The sequence below is a fragment of the Podarcis melisellensis genome, assembly GCF_964234715.1.
Source record: "Podarcis melisellensis genome assembly, chromosome: 15".
Lineage (NCBI taxonomy): Eukaryota > Metazoa > Chordata > Lepidosauria > Squamata > Lacertidae > Podarcis > Podarcis melisellensis.
The window spans coordinates 40,972,165-40,994,645 of record NC_138532.1 but is presented as its reverse complement, the minus strand read 5'-3'; the positions used below and the strand labels follow the sequence as shown (position 1 = coordinate 40,994,645).

The 22,481-nt window shown below is 47.1% G+C and overlaps 1 protein-coding gene across 3 annotated transcripts in view; it reads right to left on the bottom strand.

Annotated features, from left to right (window-relative positions):
- Window positions 1–21,544, bottom strand: part of TEX14 (testis expressed 14, intercellular bridge forming factor) — a 50,547-nt gene extending 29,003 nt beyond the window's left edge. For 2 of the 3 annotated variants that reach the window (XM_081890151.1, XM_081890153.1), the window contains exons 1-13: window positions 21,060–21,285; window positions 20,388–20,521; window positions 10,273–10,387; window positions 9,078–9,243; window positions 8,073–8,209; window positions 7,331–7,400; window positions 6,397–6,527; window positions 5,420–5,533; window positions 3,844–3,967; window positions 3,024–3,202; window positions 2,027–2,178; window positions 967–1,157; window positions 103–292 (exon numbers count right to left, since the gene is read on the bottom strand). In XM_081890151.1, coding sequence (XP_081746277.1) covers window positions 103–292; window positions 967–1,157; window positions 2,027–2,178; window positions 3,024–3,202; window positions 3,844–3,967; window positions 5,420–5,533; window positions 6,397–6,527; window positions 7,331–7,400; window positions 8,073–8,209; window positions 9,078–9,243; window positions 10,273–10,387; window positions 20,388–20,521; window positions 21,060–21,145 — 1,789 coding nt within the window. In that variant the 5' untranslated portion in view covers window positions 21,146–21,285. Of the gene's footprint in view, window positions 1–102; window positions 293–966; window positions 1,158–2,026; window positions 2,179–3,023; window positions 3,203–3,843; window positions 3,968–5,419; window positions 5,534–6,396; window positions 6,528–7,330; window positions 7,401–8,072; window positions 8,210–9,077; window positions 9,244–10,272; window positions 10,388–20,387; window positions 20,522–21,059; window positions 21,286–21,371 lie in introns of those variants that run through there. The other variant, XM_081890152.1, reaches the window with a different exon arrangement.
- Window positions 21,545–22,481: the final 937 nt, after the last annotated feature.

Below are 22,481 nucleotides of genomic sequence, written 5' to 3'. Positions count from 1 at the left end.
CTAAGATACAGCCCTTCCCGTTTGCCCCAGGAGGGAAACTGCCACTGGCAGCAAAGACACAAAAGGCCAGGCTTTGGCCCTTGCAGCAAAAGCAGAACTTACAAGGCAGACACGGGACGCTCTGCTCCTCTTCTGGCTTCTCTTCTTCCTGCTCCTCTTCTGGCAACTCTTCTTCCACCTTGACCGAGACAGCGGAGGCGGACGGCAAGCAGATATTAATGTCAGCACGGGGTTCGGCCTTTGACGGTCCAGAACTGTCACCATGGCGGGTCCTACGAGACTCAAGCAAATCCTGCAGTGGCAAGGAGAATGGTATCAGGACACAGGGGACCCCTCTCTCCCTGGAACCAAATCAGGTTGCCATTGTTGGCATCCGTCTGTCTCAAGAGACAGTGGAGGGCCCCTCCAGGGGTAGAGTCAGACCTTTGCGTTAGGAGCATTAAAGTGCACTCCCCAAGACACAAGCCTGGGGAGTGTGAATGGAGGTCCTGGCCTGCCCAGATGTCAAGCCCGCCCCTCTCAGCCTCGCTGATGTGGTCCAAAGGAAAGCAGAGCAATACGTTTGGCACCACCTTGGCTGCAGGAGTTGCCGGAAGGAGGCTTACAAGGCATTCTCCAACCGTCTTAGCGACTCAGCTCCTGATTTGTGTGGGTTTTACCCATTAGCCTTTTCTTCTCCTGAAATATCCTGCAAGGCAGCAGACATGTAGGGTCAAAGTTTTCCTTCTCCTAGATGAGCTACCACTTTTCAAGTGATCCATTGGTGGGGGGAGTTTAAGCACAGGCTCTCTGGAGTTGAGAAGTAGCCTTGCAAAAATAATGTTTACAAAACACACTGGCGGTCAGTTTTTAGCTAGCTAGCCAGCCACACCTGGATGCCCAGAGGTGGTTCAAATTTGCCAGAGGTGACCAGCAGTAAAGTTGTTTGCAAGCCCAGATTTGGGAGGCTCAATTGCTCTGGTTCACCTTCAGGTCATTCTTCAGGATGTATCGGATATCCTGCAGGTTCATGGTACGCTGCTTCTGCCTGGACTCCAGCCCGGTCTTCACGATGTCATAATAGGGCTTAGGCAGCCTGGCATCCGCTTCCAGCCACTGCCCAGAAACTATGAGATCCTTAACATCCGGGCCCTCGAACCCATCCCAGGGGATGGTATCTGGAAGACACAAAGACCACATGCATGCTCTGATGTGGTGAAGCTCTAAAGGGGAGGAGCCTGCCTTATGGCAGAGGGCATGTAAATAAATACACAATTAAAATTAAAATAGAATCAGAATTGTAGAGTTGGAAGGGATCCTGTGGATCATCTAGCAGTAGTAGAATTTTGGCAGCAGCCTTGAAGGGGAGGCTGGGGCCAAACAGCCTGATGAAGACGGGAGGAGAGACTATTCCAAACAAGGTGCAGCAGCCAAGAAATGGGAATGGGGCAGGTCGAGAGCTTCAAAAAGCGAACACACAAACTACAGTTATAAAAGGGCAACCAAAATGATCACGGGTGGAGCATTTGCGACTTCTCTGTTTAGCGTAAGAGGCGACACAACAGAAGTTTATAAAATTCTGCAAGGCATGGAGGATGCAAATAGAGAGGAGGTTTTCTCCCTCTCCCTCTCTGTTAGTCCAATGAACGTTGGAAGATTCAGGACAAATAAAAGGAAGTCCGTCTAGCGGATTGTTAAAACTATGGAATTCACTTCCACAAGAGGCAGTTACAGCCCCCAACTTGGATGGCTTTAAAAGACTGGGCAAATTCAGGGGAGGATAAAGCTATCAATGGCTAGTAGCCACAATGGCTCTGCTCTGCCTCCACGGTCAGAGGCAGTGATGCTTCTCAATACCAGACGCTGGGAACCACAGAAGGGGAGAGCGCTCTTGTGCTTGGGTCTTGCCTGCGAATTTCACACAGGTATCTGTCTGGCCGCTGTGAGAACAGGATGCTGGACTAGATGGACCATTGGCATGATCCAGCAGGTTCTCCTTATGTCCTTACCTTTGTGAGGCTTAGCATCCCTCCCTCCGTTTCTGTACCTGTCAGAGCCTCCTGCATCACCGCGCAGAAGCTGTAGATGTCAGACTTGGTGGTCGCGGTCCTCTGGAGGATTACTTCCGGAGCGCACCACTTGTATAACTGGGAAGGGATGGGCAGCCGTGTCAGGTCGCTGTGCTCTCCCCCATCCTTGCTGCCAAAGACAGGAAACCAAGAGGCCCTCAGAACATGTGGCAAGGGTGAGAACATACATCCCAGAGATGCTCAGCATTATTTTAAAGCAGGATAACACGTGAAGGGATGAGGGTGGCGCTGTGGGTTAAACCACAGAGCCTAGGACTTGCCAATCAGAAGGTCGGCGGTTCGAATCCCCGCGATGGGGTGAGCTCCCGTTGCTCAGTCCCTGCTCCTGCCCACCTAGCAGTTTGAAAGCACGTCAAAGTGCAAGTAGATAAATAGGTACCACTCCAGCGGGAAGGTAAACAGCGTTTCCGTGCACTGCTCTGGCTCGCCAGAAGCGGCTCAGTCATGCTGGCCACATGACCCGGAAGCTGTACACCGGCTCCCTCGGCCAATAAAGTAAGATGAGCGCCACAACCCCAGAGTCGGCCACGACCGGCCATGACTGGATGGTCAGGGATCCCTTTACCTTTACCACGTGAAAATGGGTGGTGGTGGAGAGACAGTAGCTGCAAGAGAGCTCTCAAAGACCCACTTGTTTATGTGGGACATTATTGCAGTCAATCAGCACTTATGCTTTGCCAAATGGGCACATGAAAGGGCTGAGGTTTACAGAGCTTTCATGTAAAATTTGCTAGAGAGAATTCAGTGAAATCATTTCCTTTGTCTGTCTTGGCAGGAAGCTTGTAACACTACATACGTGCCTGGGTGGCCTCCGTTTTTCATCATGCTTCCAAGCTGACCATGCATGCACGTCCGACCTCTGCAGCTCAGACACCATTTCCAAACTTACATTTTGTACTTTTGCTAGTTGCTCAAGTAATATGGGGAGAACGGGGGAAAGTAGGGCGCCTTTACCTCTCGATCATGTACTCCAGGTTGGTAAGCTTGGCTTCCCCCGCCAAAACAACCACCACAGCATAGGAGCTGACCGTGCGGTGGATGAAGCCGTGCGAGTGCAGGAACCTCAGGCCATCATTCACCTGGAGCAAGAGGTGAACGAGGGTCTCCATGTGCACAATAGGGAACTCCGAACGCTGCGAGGGGAAGAGGAAAGAAACCAGCTCTTAGCTTGAGTATTTGCTCTTCCCAGGAACCTCCAGGAAGACAGGATTTAAAACAGGGCAGGTACCCTCCCACACCATACAATTAACGCAGTCAACATATGATGTGGGTGTTAGTTTACTGTCTGGTAATCATTCTGCATTAGAACTGTTTGAGATCAGAGGAGATGATCACGGCCCGGTTCACACATAATGCCAAACCATGGTTTATTCAACGATGGTTCATTAAACCATGGTTTCTCCAACTGTCCAAACCCTGCCCAGCAGCTTAACCTGAAGTCATGATTTGCTGTCTTTGGCTTGTTTTAACTGTGGCTCAGCACTATGTGCAAAGCCAGCACCCCTTTTACTCCGTCTAACCTACCACATGACGCAGGACAAAATGGATCAATCCCCTCTTAGCCATGAAGCTTGCCAGGTGGCTCTCTTAGCTACGAAGCTCAATGACTTAGTCACAGTCTCTCAGTGTAACCTACCTCACGGGGTTGTTATGAGGATAAAATTTGGAAGGGGCCAGAAGAACCTGATTTGTCACTCTGAGCTCCTTGGGAGGAAACCACTGGGGGCAGGTAGAATATATTAATTCTGCCAAGAAACAAAAACAGTCACTTTACCCTCTCATGAAGGATGCTATAGAGGGAGCCAAAAGTAACCCTCTCAAACACTAATCGCGTTTTCTCCAAGTCGCTGGATAAACAGACGGCCATCAGCTGCAACAAATGAGGATGGCGGAGCTGGCTGCAGAAGGAGATATGAAAACCCAACAGTGTGAAGGGAAATTGGATTACGAAGGAAGAGCATTTCCAGGCTTACTGATCTTATCCCATCAGAACAGCTCACTCTGCCTTTCCTAACCAACTTAAAGCACCAGAACCAACAAAAAAAGCAACAACAGAACATGCCAGGAGCAAAGGCCAAAAGAAGGTGGAAGTGAACATGGATCAGGCCATCAACATGGCACCAGAAAACACAACTGATCTTTCAAGGGATGTTCTGCTGGGTATTGCTACGTGCAACCCATCGCTGAGTGGCGAGAGGCTCGGGGGTGCCTGCGCTTATCCATATTTCCGTTTCCTTGGAATGACGGTTAACAAAAGACTGTGGTGTCTTTAAGACGTGTGGTTTTATTTACACATACATATATAATCAGAGGATAAGATGGAAGGTCTCACAGCACTAACACCTTGAAAGATCTCGCCTCCCCAGGGAAGGTTTTCCAGGGAAGCCCCAAGCCACCAGTTTGGCTCCAGCACAGAGCAATGGATGCCTCTGTCTCTCCAGCTTCCAGCATCAGCCAAAGCTCACTCACAAAACTCTGGCTATTGTTCTTCTATACAGGAATCAGCAAACATTTTCAGCAAGGGGCCGGTCCACTGTCCCTCAGACCTTGTGGGGGGCTGGACTATATTTGGGGTGGGGGATGAACGAATTCCCATGCCCCACAAATAACCCAGAGATGCATTTTACATAAAAGGACACATTCTACTAATGTAAAAACACGCTGATTCCCGGACCGTCTGTGCGCCAGATTTAGAAGGCAATTAGGCCAGATCCAGCCCCCGGGCCTTAGTTTGTCTACCCATGTTCTATAAGGTGAAGTCTCCTTCCACTAGGTGGTGGGAGGTTACACACACACACACACACACACACAGTTTGTCTCTATGGCAACAAGGCAGCCCCTTTTTAATGTAAATGGCAGGACTGAACTGGGAGGCCAAGGCCACTCCCTTAGCGAAGGAACTGATCTGGCTAGTTTCCCCTAATAGATTCTACCCTCCCTGACACAGAATCACAGCTTTGAAAGGGACTCATGGGTTTCATCCGGACTGACCCCCCCCCCCGCAGACACTGTATATAACCCCCCCCCCTATAAAACTGTAATCACCCAAGAGACTGAGGAAGAAGAGAGAAACAAGTAGATTACTTTCCCCAAGGCAAATGGCCACAATACAGATCCCCTCTTTGTTGTTCAAGGACAGACCAAAACAAGGTTACCAGAATAGCTCTAGGGCTTTTCCTTCTTCCTGCTCAGCACCCAAATTGCATGGACACCTTTTACGTATTTGCAAGAAGCGCAAGTTGACATCACTGCTGAGATGCTGTTCCCCCTCTGATCTGAACATCAGTAAAGGAAGGAGGCACAATCATGATTCAGGTTTTCCCCGCCCAAGCTGCAAGAGGCGGCCGTACCTACTGTACTCCTGTTCCGCGAGAAGCAGGTCGGAGAGGCGCAGCTTGCTGCAGTGCTGGTGGGGTTTCATGTTCAGCTCCTTCACTGTGACTCTGCTTCCACCCCACATCAAACTGCAAGACCAGGGAAGGGAGGGGAGAGAGGCCAGGGGTGACTTTCTGGACTTTTTCTTTGGCAGTATTGCAGTTTTCAATACTCTGCTTGAACGCATACTCCGTCACAGGAGGTGGACAGAAGGGTAGCTCCCAAAGGAAGATCGCCAGTGGTGGTGTAGCAGGCACTGTGCAAGTGGGAGGCCAGGGTTCAAATCCAGGCAGGTCAAATGCTGACATGTGTTTTAATCTGGTTTTTAGTTTACTTTTTATTTTAGTTATTTTTAATGCCTTATTTAAGTGGTATGGTATTGCTGTTTTATTCTTTTTGTAAACCACTTTTGAGACTGGGAGAACCGAAAGCAAGCACCCTTCAAGTTTTTGGTACTCAAAAAAGAAAATTCCACAGCTCATAACTCTTTAAATCTAAGTGTGTGTCTTTTTGCAGTAGGCTCCGACTGGTGAATCCTAGGGGTTCTACTCCAAAATAAAAGTAATAATAATAATAATAATAATAATTTATTATTTGTACCCCACCCATCTGGCTGGGTTTCCCCAGCCACTCTGGGCGACTTCCAACAAGAATTAAAAATACATCAAAATGTCACACATTAAAAACTTCAGATGTCTTCTAAATGTTAAGTAGTTGTTTATCTCTTTGATAACACAAGTCTAAATGGGCAAAAGAAAGACCACTGATATGAAACTGCACTGTTAAATATTATTAAGAACAGGTTATGTGATTTTGAACACAGTTTCTCGTCTGGATGTGTATTGCTTTGGGACTTCATCTTGGGTCAGAAGCGATGTATACATTGAACAAGCCTACACCTAACCTACTTGGTTAAGAAGCCCAACTCCCCCTTGCAAAAGCATCAACCCACTTGGTCATAGTCATGTACGGCCCAGCTGGAAAGGAGAAGGTTGGTTCATCATCAGCCTGGACCACTTCCTTATCCGCAATGATGGGGAGCGATGCCAAGTAGCCCAGCTGACGGCTGCCTGTGAGGTAAACCTGGCAAGAGAAATAATAATTGTAACAATTGCTCTTTGTTTTCAGATAGTGTTAAGTTAACACTTTATTAGAAGACGCTGCTCAATAGTGCCAGGCCTAGTGAGCACAGCAACTCTTCCTCACTGGTCTGGCCCCAATGAGGCAGTTGCAAGGATTTCTCTTTCTGCCTGGTCCTTCCCAAATAATCTGAGATGAAGAAGCCTTGTCTGTCTTTGATCTGCCCTCTTCATAACTCTTCTGGTCCTGGGAGACCAGGGGGCAGGGGAGATGGTCACAGCAGGAGGGGGAGACCCCCCTGGCTTCTTCAGAAGCCTGCCTCCACCCTGCCTCTTGCCCCCCCCCTCCTCTGCTTCTACCTTTAATTCTGGACTTCTCTGTGCCAGACTCTCGTGGCTCACTAACCCTGTTACCTCTTCAGCTTCCAACATCTCCTCCTCCCACTCTACTTCCTCTTCTCCCTTCTGACCGTTCATCAGAAAGCCTTTGTCCCAGCCCAGCCCTGACACTCAGCCAGGCAAATGCACCTGAAGAAGGCGCAGAGCAGGACAGACAAGAGGGCAGGAGAATATCAAGGGCCAAAGAGAGAGACCCGGAGGGCTGCATTTGGCCCCTGGGCTCAAGGTTTTCCCCCGGCCAGATTTTGCTCTTTCACCACCAGAAGCCACACTTGTATAACAGGGATATACTTTTTGAATTCCCAACAAAAAATCCACCAGCTGTTCCCAATTCATTCTTCTAGAATGAATTGGCTCAAGGGGAACAGGGAGATCCTGTTGCGTCCTAGACCCTTCCACCATATTTACCTTTCCAAAGCCAAAGCTGTAAATGTTTTGGGGGGCACTGCTCCCACGTCTCAGAATCTTGTCAGCCGTCCTGAAGGACAAAAAAAACAAAGGAAGGGGGGAAAGGGTGTCTCTTGAAGTAGCTGAGGCTGAGAGGCAGCAACTGACCCAAAGTCACCCAGTGAGCTTCATGGCTGAGCTGGAATATGAACCCTGGTCTTCCAGGTCCTTGTCCAACACTCTAACCACTGTACCACACTAGCTCTCATATAACCATAGGATCAAAGAAATGTATAGTTGGAAGGGACCAAAAGGGTCATCCAGTCCAACCCCCTGCAATGCAGAAATCTTTTGCCCAACGAGGGGCTCGAACCCATAACCCTGAGATTCAGAGCCTCTAGACACTTCCTACAAAGCACCTGAAAGGAATTTCACAACACAATAAAAAGACTGCATGTACTGGGCACAATTTCAAAGCCAGCATACAAATGGAGATTTGTTGCTAATACCCAATGACAGATTTTGGATTTTATTTGCTTCTGATCTGGGCTTCCTTTTTGCTTTTATGTGTGCAGTTCTGCTTTTTCATCACATGAGGGAGAAAGAATGATGTCGCAGCCATTCTCTGCGGAGGAACCAAGGGCACTTCCCAAGTGCTTACAAGCCTCTATTAAAAATAAACGTTTGGTGTGCGGGGAAAGGAAGAGAAGAGGGAGAATCGATTTCTCTCCCCACCATCACTGTCACAGCTGGAGGCACTCACCCTTGCTTGATGCCCACAAACTTGGAGGGGCTAGAGACCAAAGCTCTGGGAGAGTCCACCTTCCGCAGCAAGTCTATGGAGTAGTTCTGCACAATTGCCTGCATGTGGGATGTACATCGCTGGATGAACTCGAGCATCTGCAAAACAGAAGAAGAGAAGAAGCCGCCGCCAGGGATGGTTGGTGGCGGCAAAGACTCCTGCGTTTGAGCGCAAACCTTGAAAGCAACTAGGGATGGAAGGGAGAAAGTGCCTTATAGAACTGAAGAGCTGGAAGGGACCCTGAGGATCGTCTAGTCCAGCGGTTCTCAACCTGTGGGTCCCCAGATGTTGTTGGACTACAACTCCCATAATCCCTGAGCTCTGGCCTTGCTAGCTAGGGGTGATGGGAGTTGTAGTTCAACAACATCAGGTTGAGAACGGCTGATCTAGTCCAAGCCCCTGCAATGCAGATGTCCATTATGGTGACTGAACCTGCAACCTTGGCGTTATCAGCACTTGCTCTAAGCAAATGAGCTATCCAGTGGTGCCAGGCATCAGTCTGGGCAGACTTGCAGTGGCTCTCCATGATTTTGGACATGATCTCTCCCAGTCCTACCTGGAGATGCCAAGGACTGAACATGAGACCTTCTGACTGAAAAGCAGGTGCTTTATTCCACTGAGCCACGACCCTTGTCGTAGAAACAAATAAACAGTTCTGGATAAAAGCATCTGGGCTGGGGGTGTTGCAAGGTCAGGGATGGGGCGCCTGTAGCCATGTAAACATTGCTGGGACTCCCAATTCCTACCATCCCCTGAAGCCTACAAGGCCAACAGTTGGGGATGCTGAGAACTGGAGCCCAGCAATAACTGATGGGGGGCCCCACAGGCACCCCCATACATGAGCAAAAAAAAGCAACACTGCCTGCTGCCTGCAGGAAATGGAAGGCTGACTCTGCATGGAAGAGGCATTTGTGGAGCTTTGTGCACACAGGTGCAAGAGGCGAAAGGCCCTAGCCACCCACACACCTGAGCGCTGCTCTCCTTCCCAGCTGTCACAGCCCAGCTCTGTGGGTTCCTCCCATTCCTGTCATGGACTCGCAGGTCTCCACCCGCATCCAGCAGTTTGCTGAGAATTGACTGGTTGCCTGAGAAAGCTGCCGCATGGACCGGAGTGCTCCCATCGTGACAGCGGCTGAGAAAACAAGGAAGAAGAAGAGGAGTTTGGATTTGATATCCCGCCTTTCACTCCCTTTAAGGAGTCTCAAAGCGGCTAACATTCTCCTTTCCCTTCCTCCCCCACAACAAACACTCTGTGAGGTGAGTGGGGCTGAGAGACTTCAAAGAAGTGTGAGTGGCCCAAGGTCACCCAGCAGCTGCATGTGGAGGAGCGGAGGAGCGATCCCGGTTTCCCAGATTACGAGACTACTGCTCTTAACCACTACACCACACTGGCTACACAAGAGCACTTGGAAGTCCTGATCGGAGGGCCCCCAAAGACCTTAATAAGCAATTCCTTGGACTAGGTGGATTCTGGGCTTAAAAACAAAATGCAGAAATGCTTACATCAAGGCTGATGAACATTTTATGTCCTTTAAAATGTGTTTCGGGGTAGGGGTATTGTTTCGCTTCATTTTTGTTCCTGTTTTTATCTCGCATTTTTATGCTGTGAACTGCCTTGTGATCTTCGGATGAAGGGTGGTATACAAATTTAATAAATAATAAAATAATAGCTACACTTGTGCCAAGGGTAATCCAAATTCTGCGCAAATAAAAATAGGATTCTGCAAGCTGAGTGAGTTAAGCAAACGAAGTAAAATAGTATTGCAGGTTTCCTGGGACCTCACGGCTGCTGTCAATGAGCTGACACTCTCCAGATAGTTTTGACAACAACTCCCATCAACTCTGACCACGGGTCATGCTGGCGGGGGCTGATGCGAGCTGTAGCCCAAAACCTCCGGAAGCGTGCCTGGTTGGGGAAGGCCATTCATTGTAAGGCATTCGCCACACACTTTACAGCTTAGTTTTGCAACCCTGGGGTGTCAATGCCTGTTTTTAAAAGGGAATGAGGGGGGAAACCTATCATTATCAGAAAACACGCTTTTTTGCTTTTTCTCCATTTCTGCAGATCTACATGTAGAGGAGAACCCACACACCTCTGGATTTTTCAAAAACCCAGAAGGTTGTCTCCCTATTACAACAAAAATGTAGCTTTTGTACTTACTGATTTGGATCCGAACCATAATCCAAAAGAACGCTGACAATTTTCCCAATACCAAGCAAGGCAGCAGTGAATAGGGGAGTCTGCCCCAATGAGTTAATCGAGTCAGCACTGATTCCTACAAAAATAAGAATGGGGGGCGGGGAGAGAGAATTACTGCCATCCTCTTTCCACTTCCCCAGGGCAAACTTTCCCTAAGTGTGTGAGGTCCCACAAAAGCTGCCCTTCCCCATCTCCAACCCTCTGCAATGAATCAGCCAGAGGCACGCCATTAAGGGCAGATCACAAATTAAGCTACAGTCATGGGAAAAACAAAAAGCACCCTACTTAATTTCTCTGATTTTACATATGAAGACATAATAACAATCATATGTTCCTTGGCAGGTATTAAAATTAGGTAAATACAACCTTAGATGAACAACACGTGACATATTACACCTTGTCATGATTTATTTAACACCAGGCACCTTTCTTACATATCTTTAGACACCAGACAATAACATTCCTCTTCTCCCAGGCCTTTGGGTAATTAAACAAGTTATGGTCTTTTAAACTGTAGGGGCAGTATTGTTTTCTTTGTTGATCTACTATGTCAGTATGTTTATTTGTTAATATTGTTTGTATTTTTACATCATAAACCTCCCTGTGATCTTCAGATGAAGGACAATATAGAAAATTAATAAATAATAATGCTAAAGCTAAGTCTAACAGGCTCATCTCTGCAAGGATTAATATTTGTTCAGAGCAGCCATCCTTCGCTCCATGAAATTCCATGAGCTTATTTCTATGCACAGAATCAGGACATTTTCATTTCATACCCAGTTACAATAATCTGCTGGGTATATATATGCATGCCCACAACCATTTTGAAAGTGTTTTTAACCAATAATTTCATTCATTTATTACTTTTTGTAAACAGATTTGAGGTTGTTATTTTAAAATCAAATTATGCAATAAATTATGCAGGAAAACTAATATGAATGGCTTTATTAGAATTTTAACCAGATTGCCACATGCACTAACTCAAACGTCTTCAGAAAGGGCAAAATAGGCATTTAGCCAACAATGGAGAAATTGCAAAGTTAACCAATATTAGAAGGGTGTATCCTTGATACAAAATAATGCCAAATAAACATAAAGCCAACACTCTATTAAAAATAAAAAAAAACTTTAAAATATGAAACCTCTTGAAAAAGGACCAAATATTTAAGAGCTAATATTTAACCATTAAAAAAAAGGCGCGAACCACTCAGTCTGTGTTCTCTCCCTCCAACCTCCTTAACAAAAAGGAGGCGGAACGGTCATCAATAGCAGCAGCAGCTGCAAAATGCAACACTGCCTGCTCGCTTCGCGCTCAGAAGAGAACACTTTGACTCCTCCTCGTGGTTTCCGCGGCCAATCACTTTCGAGTACACTTCTCTAGTTACAAACTATAGAAATGATCCCTGAAAGTATAGTCTTAACTAAACGCTTCTCGGCTCCCGAGCCTGGTTGCCACGATCTACTCTTCAAGACACGGCGACCGATTTATAACCCATCGAAAACATGCGTGACTTTTGATTCTTACGACAGGAAACTAGCAATTCAAGCCCCCTCGGGATAAATTAAAAGAAATGCTTTTATAAATTGGTATTTGGACAGGTATCGGCGGTGGACCAGAATCCCTCTCGCTTTCTATCTGCATACGTGACCCAAGCGGCCAATCACAGTCGGGCTTGAGTCTCCACTAAACATGGCAGCCTGCAGTTCGCTTACTGGCTCTTCAAACCCAGGCGGCTACCTAGAGGCGGACCCTCATGACGTCACTCTCCCTGGCTCAGGCAGCTTAACTGTGTCACCGCCGGACAGTCCGCGAGGGTGGAAGGAGCCCTAGTCTTCGCCGCCCCAGGCAAGCCCTGCTCTTTAGTAAAACACGCAAATGATCGTGTTGCAAAGAGACTCCGCAGGGAAGCAACTGGTCCCTGACTCAACTTTCTTGTCAGACACTAAATGGAGCGATCCTATATACTACAAACTTACTTTTGAAAAAAGACCTGCAGTCCTAGTCAGGGTACATACAGCATTCTAGTCTTCAAATAAGTTCACAATGGTGTAAATCGTTACAACAGCCCCTACAGGTAGGACAGCAATTTTACCCCCTCCACTCTGCCCAACTGGAGCGGCTGAGCGCAGCCACAGTTCCGTGGGAATCACCTCTAAATCAAAGTGCATATGTTCAGGGCAATCTCTGACATTTTCCTGCCCCCAAGACTCTTAGACTAGCCCTGGTGGGTCAAATCAAAGGCCTATGTAGTCCAGCAGTTTTCCACCAGAAGCCAACCAGATTCAATACAGAAATAAAATGTCTGCTGGACCACCTTACAGGGCTGTTGTATGGAGTTCCACTGCTCAGGAGTAAAAAAAATTTTAAGTGCACTATCAAAGCTAGGACTGAGGTACTATGCACATTTAATCTGGGAATAAATTCAAGTAAACCAAAGGGATTTATTTCTAAATTATCACCGCGTCAAATGAAATAGCCTAAAGCACACATGATCTCATTGCACTGCTACTATCCAGCTGTATGCTTGAACTGTTACTAACATCCACTGACTTTTAATGTGACTTCAAAAAGGAAGTAATTCTACATTACTGTACTTATTTCTAAAAAAGAAAAAAGAAAAAAAAAAGAAATGCAGGTTGTGTCACTTACAAAACCACCTATTTAAGTAGGAACACCCGTTCCCTGTCTTGAAAGCCTTTTCCACCTTGCCTGGGAAGGTGAGACCCTGACTGCAGCTACGAAAGCTGAGGTTGCTGAAGAGACTCTTGGGCTGGGGTGTTTTGTTGCTGGAAGGAGATCTGGTGCTGTTGGTTTTTTATGTATTTTTGTGTAAGGTTTTTTGTGATATATGTGAAAATTGTTCAGTTTGGATGTGTATTTAAAAAAAATGTTTTATCATTTATAACTACTTTTGTTATGTTGCAGTTATGTTCCTTTTTCATGTAAGACACCTTGAGTATGATTGAAGCGTGGAAAGGCAGCATACAAATTATGTATATTTGTACGTATGTAAAATCTATTTTGGGGACGCGGGTGGCGCTGTGGGTAAAACCTCAGCGCCTAGGGCTTGCCGATCACATGATCGGCGGTTAGAATCCCCGCGGCGGGGTGAGCTCCCGTCTTTCGGTCCCAGCTCCTGCCCACCTAGCAGTTCGAAAGCACTCTCAAGTGCAAGTAGATAAATAGGTACCGCTTTATAGCGGGAAGGTAAATGGCGTTTCCGTGTGCTGTGCTGGTGCTGGCTCGCCAGAGCAGCTTTGTCACGCTGGCCACGTGACCTGGAAGTGTCTCCGGACAGCGCTGGCCCCGGCCTCTTAAGTGAGATGGGCACACAACCCTAGAGTCGGACACAACTGGCCCGTATGGGCAGGGGTACCTTTACAGTTACCTTTAAAATCTATTTTTAAAACATTTTTGAAGCAAATAAGCAGTCTCTGCTTTGCCCTTTTAGCCTCTGAACAAGTAAAGAGAATGGGTCATCGAAAGCAGGGAACAGCAGCTGTATAAACACAACACCACCCACTTGCTTCACACTCAGAAAGGAACAGTTTGATTCCTTGTGCTTAACAAGACCCGGCTACATTTGATTACGGTTCCTACATGCGAACACAGTTATCTGCAAGAATAGCATGGGAGTGGGGGAAAACACTGCTTCCCACACACCCAGCCCAGCTGGGGCACATTGGTTTTGTAATATAGGGTGGCAGTTTCACTAAACAGATCTTTCTTCAACAAACTGTATTGGAAGGCCTCAAATTAAGGTTATTCCTGGGTACTTAGAAGACTCGGGACTGCCTTAGCTGAACTGATGGGTTCTGGATACTTTAGACCAGAGGTGTTCAACCTTTTTGAGTCCACAGCTCCCTGGACCAACTACCTTCTTTCTGTGGCAACCCTGCAGAGCTCAGGAGCCCAGTTATGTCACCCCTTGCTTGCAGAGCTGGCAGCCTCTCATCCTTTTTTGAACACCCCCATTTTGTGGAGTGCTCCCTCAGCCTCCTGTCCTCTCCCCTCTCCTTGGGAGTCCTTCGGGCAGCTGCTGCCGCCACCGCCCCTGATGTCTGAGCTGCCCCCCCCCCCCGCCATCACTCCAAAAACAGGTGAATCCCAGGGGCACACTTTGCCTGTGGAGCTTATAGTCAGGGCTGCTGCAATAAGCAGCTGTGCAAGCCCTTAGGAGGCTGAGATGCCAAAGGACATCGGAGGAGGGAGGAGAAAGAGGGACAGAGGCCAGTGTTGCCTGCAGCACCCCTGACCATCATTCAATGTACCCCAGAGTGCCACGGCACACTAGTTGAAAACCACTGTTTAGACCACAACTCCCATGAGCTCCAGGCCACACTCTGAACTGACCTCAAACCCCGAGCTTCAAAACACTATTTGCAGTGACAAAAAATATCATGCTAAATTACTTCAAAACCACACAACCTACACTATACATTCAGAGCTACCACGCCAGTTTTCTGTTAACATTTTGGATTCGAAAATATGCTAAGTTTCTAATCACTCCCTCTTGAGCCAGCTAAGAAATGCAGAATGTATATTTCATTTTTATATTCATAAGACTAAAAACGGGTAGAATGCAGGGCAGATAAAGCATCCAATATATGAAAAAATGAAAAAAAAGGACATATTAAAATCTTAAAGGCAGAAAATGATTTGTATTAGACTGTATAAACCCAAATTAAAAAATAAGGATGTGGGGAAAAATCAGCCTATTTTTCAACCATTTAAAAAAAGAGGCACGAACCACTCAGTCTGTGTTCTCTCCCTCCAACCTCCTTAGCAAAAAGGAGGCGGAACGGTCATCAATAACAGGCAGCAGCTGCAAAATGCAACACTGCCTGCTCGCTTCGCGCTCAGAAGAGAACACTTTGACTCCTCCTCGTGGTTTCCGCGGCCAATCACTTTCGAGTACACTTCTCTAGTTACAAACTATAGAAATGATCCCTGAAAGTATAGTCTTAACTCGGCACTCCGCGCTTCAAAGGCCAGGCGGCGGCTCTCCGCTTCTCAAGTCACGGTAGCGCAACAGCCTCCGCTCGGTTCCTTTCCGCTCCCCGCCCGCGTCCCCGACCCTCTCGCCCAAATGTTGCACCCGGAGGCGGCAAGGCTGCTATTCCCGCCCATGTCCGCCGCTGTGGCTCCATTCCGGGCGAAATTACCGACTTTTAATTATATTCCCAGCAAAACCCCTTGGTAGCAGGACGCGGGGCCACGCCTCCTATTTTGCATAGTCCCCGCCCCTCAGAATAGGCCACGTGTTTTCGTCTCTCCTTAAGCCTCGATCCAAGGAAGATTTATTATTCTACTTCTTAATTTACGTTATTTACTGTTGTTGCTTTTATATACAGTAATGTAGGGATGCCATAGAGGAAGAGAAAGCAAGTCCACATCTTTCCCTGACTCCTAGAAGCTCAAGGGGGAAATAGTATCAGGAATAAATCACACTCTGTTTTTACATAGAGATACAGCTGCACTCTATCCTATACACACTTGCCAAGGAGTATCATTACAGAGGCATCCTCCTCAGTACTGTATGCATATTACAGTATTGCAGCGTGCAAGGGCTTCGCACACGCTTAGCAAACGGGAGGTGTTCCTATTGTCACCAGGATTTTTGTTGGGGTTGGGGAAAGGCTTTTGTTAGGGCAGGGCAGAACCTCAGATCTGTATTGATATGTACTGATTTAGGGGGAGCAGCTGCCCCCCCAGCTACACCTGTGAGCTTACCACCTAGTAAGCATGCTTTGTGTCACTCACAACAAGTAGTAAATACTGTAACAAGATTTCCTTCTAAAAGGTACATCTAGAGTGCAAACAAACCTATGCATGTTTTCCTCAGAATTAAGTCCAACTGTGTTTAAGAGGATTTTCTTCCCCTGCACAGGATCCCAGCCTTAATCAGTCATCGTGTTTCAAAACCTGTTGCATCCACAAACTCGGCAAGCATGGAAGGGATTGATCCCCCACACTTATTTTACCACAGTGCATTTAGAAATAGGTAGCCCCTCCACAGGAAGGGTGCATTTTGCTACCATAGCTAATGAAAAAGAAAGGTAAAGGACCCCTGACAGTTCAGTCCAGTTGCGAACGACTCTGGGGTTGCGGCACTCATCTTGCTTTACTGGTCGAGGGAGCCAATGTTTGTCCGCAGTTTTTCCGGGTCATGTGGCCAACATGACTAAGCTGCTTCTGGCAAAACCAGAGGAGTGCACGGAAATATCGTTTATGCTGCTTACCTTCCTGGTGGAGTAGTACCTATTTATCCACAGTTGTACCTCAGGTTACATACGCTTCAGGTTACAGACTCCGCTAACCCAGAAATAGTGCTTCAGATTAAGAACTTTGCTTCAGGATGAGAACAAAAACCGTGCTCCGGCGGCGCAGCAGCAGGAGGCGGCTCCATTAGCTAAAGTGGTGTTCAGGTTAAGAACAGTTTCAGGTTAAGTACGGACCTCCAGAATGAAATAGGTACTTAACCCGAGGTACCACTGTACTTGCACTTTGACGGATTTGAACCGCCGACCTCCTGATTGGCAAGCCCAAGAGGCGCACCGGCCCATAGGACGCACCTAGTTATTTGGAGGGAGAAATAAAGGGGGGGAAATTATCCCCCCCCCCAGGCGCGGGGCTGGGGCGGGAAGCTGTCCCCCGAGCTTGTGGGGCTGGCAGCAGGGAGAAGCAGGCTCCTCCCCACCGCCAGCCTCCAAACCAGGTCGGGGGACAGCAGGATGGCGGCGTTCCGCCTCCCCGCTGTCCCCCGAGCTTGTGGGGCTGGTGGTGGGGCTCTCCAAGCTTCAGCGAAAGCCTGCATTCGACCCATAGGACGCACACACATTTCCCCTTCATTTTTGGAGGGGAAAAAGTGCGTCCTATAGGGCGAAAAATACGGTACTCACAGCTAAATATAACCTGTGAAACTTATTTCCACAGGAGGTGGTGACTTGAAGGCTTGGATTGGCTTGAAGGTAAAATTGGACGAATTCATGGGGTGGGAGGACTAAGGCTATCAATGGCTACTAGCCACGACGACTCCGCTTTGCCTCCAGTTGCTCGAAACTACAAGAGGGAGTGTGCTTGTGCTCAAGTCCTGCTGTAAAACTAGGATGCTGGATTAGATGGGCCATTGGCCTGATCCAGCAGGCTCCTCTTACATTCTGTTAGTTGCTAACAGATATACTGTCATCCTGTGCATTTGTATAATGTTACTTGACTTTGATATTTGAACCAGAAAGTGGGGTAACAGAATAGAGTTTTATCTCTGTTTGGTTATGTATTGAATTGGATGTTATCCCTAAGCTTCATTGAGTTCCTGTCGGGTGTGGGGTATAATAACAACAACAACAACCAGGAAGACAAAGCTTCATATCCCCACTCAGCTATGAAGACAGTCACTTATTTCCCAGCCAAACCTACCTTACAGGGTTGAATGTAAAGATAAAATAGGGGAAAGGGATAAACAAAGGTTGGATATAAACGTAACGTATGAAAATATTTTAAACTTCCTGGGTAGATGAATGCAAAAGAGTGTCATCATCATCAAAGGATCCAGGATTTATGGATGTGTGCTCTAGAGGAGATCTCTCCCCTAAACAAAGCCCTCTGTATTTGTAACCTAGGCTGAAAGCTGATGAGAAATTGGGATAAAATTACATGCAGAACCTTTTCTAAGGATATGCAAATTGAGATTGTTGTATCAGTACAGTATTGCTATTTGTGAATATAATTAGAATTTTAAAGAGATTACTTTGTGTGCTATCCTAGTAGTCTTCACTCAAAAAGGACAATATGCAAATACCCATCCAGCAAACAATGGAGGAATTAACCTGGGTCCTTCTGCAAGCAAAGCAGAATGCTTGCTCTGCCACTAAGCTCCTACACCACCAGAAATGTGTATTACAGTAGATTTATATTTGCTGGACCAACGCTAGCAGAATGTAGAAACAAGATAGTCAATAAATATAACCTATAAATAGGAAAAGGGGGGGGGAGAAATCTTCCTGTAACATAAAATAAGCAGGTTTTAAAACAAAAACAAAAGTCTATCTTTCAACCATTTTCAAAAAAGGCGCGAACCACTCAGTCTGTGTTCTCTCCCTCCAACCTCCTTAATAAAAAGGAGGCGGAACGGTCATCAATAGCAGGCAGCAGCTGCAAAATGCAACACTGCCTGCTCGCTTCGCGCTCAGAAGAGAACACTTTGACTCCTCCTCGTGGTTTCCGCGGCCAATCACTTTCGAGTACACTTCTCTAGTTACAAACTATAGAAATGATCCCTGAAAGTATAGTCTTAACTCGGCACTCCGCGCTTCAAAGGCCAGGCGGCGGCTCTCCGCTTCTCAAGTCACGGTAGCGCAACAGCCTCCGCTCGGTTCCTTTTCCCTCCCCGCCTGCGTCCCCGACCCTCTCCCCCAAATGTTGCACCCGGAGGCGGCAAGGCTGCTATTCCCGCCCACGTCCGCCGCTGTGGCTCCATTCCGAGCGAAATTACCGAGTTTCAATTATATTCCCAGCAAAACCCGTTGGTAGCAGAACGCGGGGCCACGCCTCCAATTTTGCATATCTGCCGCCCCCTGTGACGCCCAACCATGCTTGCAGTTCTTGTTCTTCAACCCTTGGCGTAAAGGTTATTCCACTTTGCAATATCCTCAGTACAGTACCTACATTTTTTGAGGCAGACTGCCCCTCCAAAGGAAGACTCCCTTTTGCAATCACAGCTAATGACTCTCTGTGTATTCCTATAACCCATTATCTAGGCATTCCCGTAAACAATCCACCTAGGACAAACCTTAATTTCATTACAAAGCACCATAGAGAAAAGGAAAATGCAGTAAGATTTAAAAGAAGTAGTGCTGTTATAGATCAATACAAAGTGAGAGGCAGCACAATCGGTGCCGAGCCCTCACCCTAATCAGGCTGAAGGAGCACAGAGGGAGGTACTATGTTGTTTATTTTCGTACATAATAAATAGTATTTTCCTACCCCTGGGGGGGATTCCAATTATTTAAAAGCTGGAAACCAGATCCAGGCAGTCCTCACAACTAAAAATGTAAAGGGATAGAAGCTCTCATCAGTGGTGCAACTGGGACATTTAATTTAGCCTCTAAACCAGGGGTCAGCAAACTTTTTCAGCAGGGGGCCAGTCCACTGCCCCTCAATTTTTAATTTTTAAATTCTTTTGGAAGGATTCTTTTAAAGACTTTCTTAGATCATATAACTTTTTTTGAAAACTTGATTCTTTTAAGGGTTTTTTTTTAAGAAGAGTCTTTTTAACCATCTTTTTAAAGAACTGTTTTAATTTATTTTGACTATGGCAGACCAACACAGCTACCTACTTGAAGCCACCTGGAGACACTGTCAGGGGAAAATGCAGTGAATAAGTAAATATTAAAATAACGATAATAGTGTACTACGACACTTAAAGGTAAAGGGACCCCTGACCATTAGGTCCAGTCGTGACTTACTCTGGGGTTGCGGCGCTCATCTCGCTTTATTGGCCGAGGGAGCCGGCGTACAGCTTCCGGATCATGTGGCCAGCAGGACTAAGCCGCTTCTGGCGAACCAGAGCAGCTCATGGAAACGCCGTTTACCTTCCCGCCGGAGTGGTACCTATTTATCTACTTGCACTTTGACGTGCTTTCGAACTGCTAGGTTGGCAGGAGCAGGGACCGAGCAATGGGAGCTCACCCTGTCGCGGGGATTCGAACTGGCAACCTTCGAATCGCCAAACGTCCTAGGCTCTGCGCCACCCGCGTCCCTACTACGACACTTAGAATCATAGAGTTGTCAAGTTGAAAGGGTCCACGAGGGTCATCTAGTCCAGCCCCCTGCAATGCAGGAATTATTTGCCCAACATGGGGCTCGAACCCAGTACCCTGAGATCAAAAGCCTCATGCTTAACATGTGGTAAAGCACGGCTGGTCTTTTTGCAGGGTAGCAGGGGCTCCCCCCTCATTCTGCTGAAACAGGGGCTTCTGTTCACTCTCCAGAGTTGGTGGGTGTGTTAAGTTCTGCCTGCAACGTCCTACTCAGAAGGATACCTCTCCCCCCCACCTCCAACACCAGCCCTTACCTTTTTTCAGAAGTTTCTTCACTTTCACGTGATTGCCTTGCTTCACATATTCGTGCAAACGAGCTTCAAGAGATTCGCTTTTCAACGTCCCCAGTTTCACAGGACAGGGGATAGGGAGTAAATGGGCCATTGTCCTTGGTCCCCACAAAAAAAGAAAGATAGTTCAGGAGAGGTTTTATTTGGGGGGGGGGGTCTTCCACTAACATTATCCCATCCAAACACACACACACACACGTTCTTTTTAAGGCTGCAAATCTACTGTCCTGCTCGGAGTAAAGGCTCAGCGACCCCAACCGGGCGCAAACTCCCACGTGTACGCCCCACTCCAAGACTAACTTCGAATCCCGCGTTACATCTACGCTCCTTGCTAAAGAGTAAATTCGGATTGCCTCCATTTTACGTATCACATTCACTACCCGTCCTAGGTCAGGTTGCCAGAATTTAAAATTCAGAATTAACAAGAGTTAAAAAACAGAACACAGCCGCCAGGAATAGCGTGGGCCCTGAAAACGCATACCTAAGGTGTCAATGGCCAGGGTAAAGGGGTGAGTTTTCCCCGCATTTAATAGGGGAAATTTTTTTTATTTGGTGCGGGGGCACGATCCACTCTTCCAAATCACCTTCACGCACACAGCCACCCTCAAGCATGCTTTTTAATAAAGCATGACATACCACTGATTTCCGTGGAACAAAGCAAATGCGTTTAGGATTGCAGCAAGGGCTGCTATTTCCGCACTTTTGGATGTAGATGCAAGCATGCCCCGCAAATGATCCAAAGTCCCGCCACGTTTTCCCTTTTTCTCATTTTGTCTGCGTCTCTCACTCGGGCCTCTCTCTTAATCTCTCTCCCGACAAGATCCAAGCTACTTCTGCCCCCCCCCGCAACTCCTCTCTTGCTATAACGACACCTGCCTCCCCCTCCTAAATTATCCTTTCCCGCCCCTGAACAGGTCTCCTTTCCGGGTCCCAGACCGTGAAACCCACCTGCCCACCCCTTTTGCCAACCGTCGAGGTCTTCATCCGTTAGCGGCTCTGGGGAGCGCGTTCCTTTCGTGGGATCCAACGGGCCTGCGCGAGGGCGCTCAGAAATGTTTATGCACCCAGAACTAGCAATGAAGGTTGCACGAAAATGCGCGTGGGAGAGATTTGTGCACCTTAAACTGGGCTACAAAATGAGAGATTGCTGGAGTTGTGTGTGTGTGCAAGAGAGAGAGAGAGAGAGAGAGAGAGAGACTCATACATCCTAACTGGGTTGCAGCAAAGATTGCATGGCTGTGTTATAATATTCATGCATCGTTTTGTGCGCAAGATTGCATGCGCTCAAGTGGTTTACAAGTAAAAGACTGCAGGAGTTGTAAGATTTATGCATTCTACTTATGCTACATTGCAGTCCTGCGTGCAACATTCATCACCCTGTAACATTTATGCACCCTGACTGGTTTATAATAAAGATTGCATGACTGCACGAAGGGGGTGGTGTTCATGCACTGTGTGAGTGGTTAATATTTATGCACCCTGAGTGGGTTGGAATACTGTACTGTATAAGATTGCACAGCTGTGGTGTGCAATAAGCCGTGCAGATGTGTGTGATATTTATGTACCTTTACTAAGTTACAGTAAATGCTGGAAGTAATTTCACTTTGTATAATCATTCAGTTCAGTGTGCGTTATATTATTCCGTCTGTGTGTCTGTGTGTAATATTTATGCATTCTATTGGGTTACAATTAAAAAATGCCCAACGTGTGTGCAGCTAGAGGCCCAGGTCTCAATTTTTGCATCTATTTCGGTGTTTTGGATTAAATTTTAGGAAGTAGACAGGTGAAATGACGTCTTCCAATAGTTATTTAGGATAGCTAAAGGAAGCATTCAGGTTCAGGGGCAGTCTGCCACTCAATACCTTCCAGAGTCATCAGTTTGACTGACTCCTATTGGAGACAGGAAACTAAACGAGATGGCTGCTTAATCTAGCAGCAGGGATCTTCTTTTCCAGAAAGAAGCCAATAAGAAGTCAAATAAGATTACCCTGGGAGGGGATCCAGTCCTCTAAGATATTATTAATACCCCAACCTCAGAATCCTGTACGTATTCTCAAA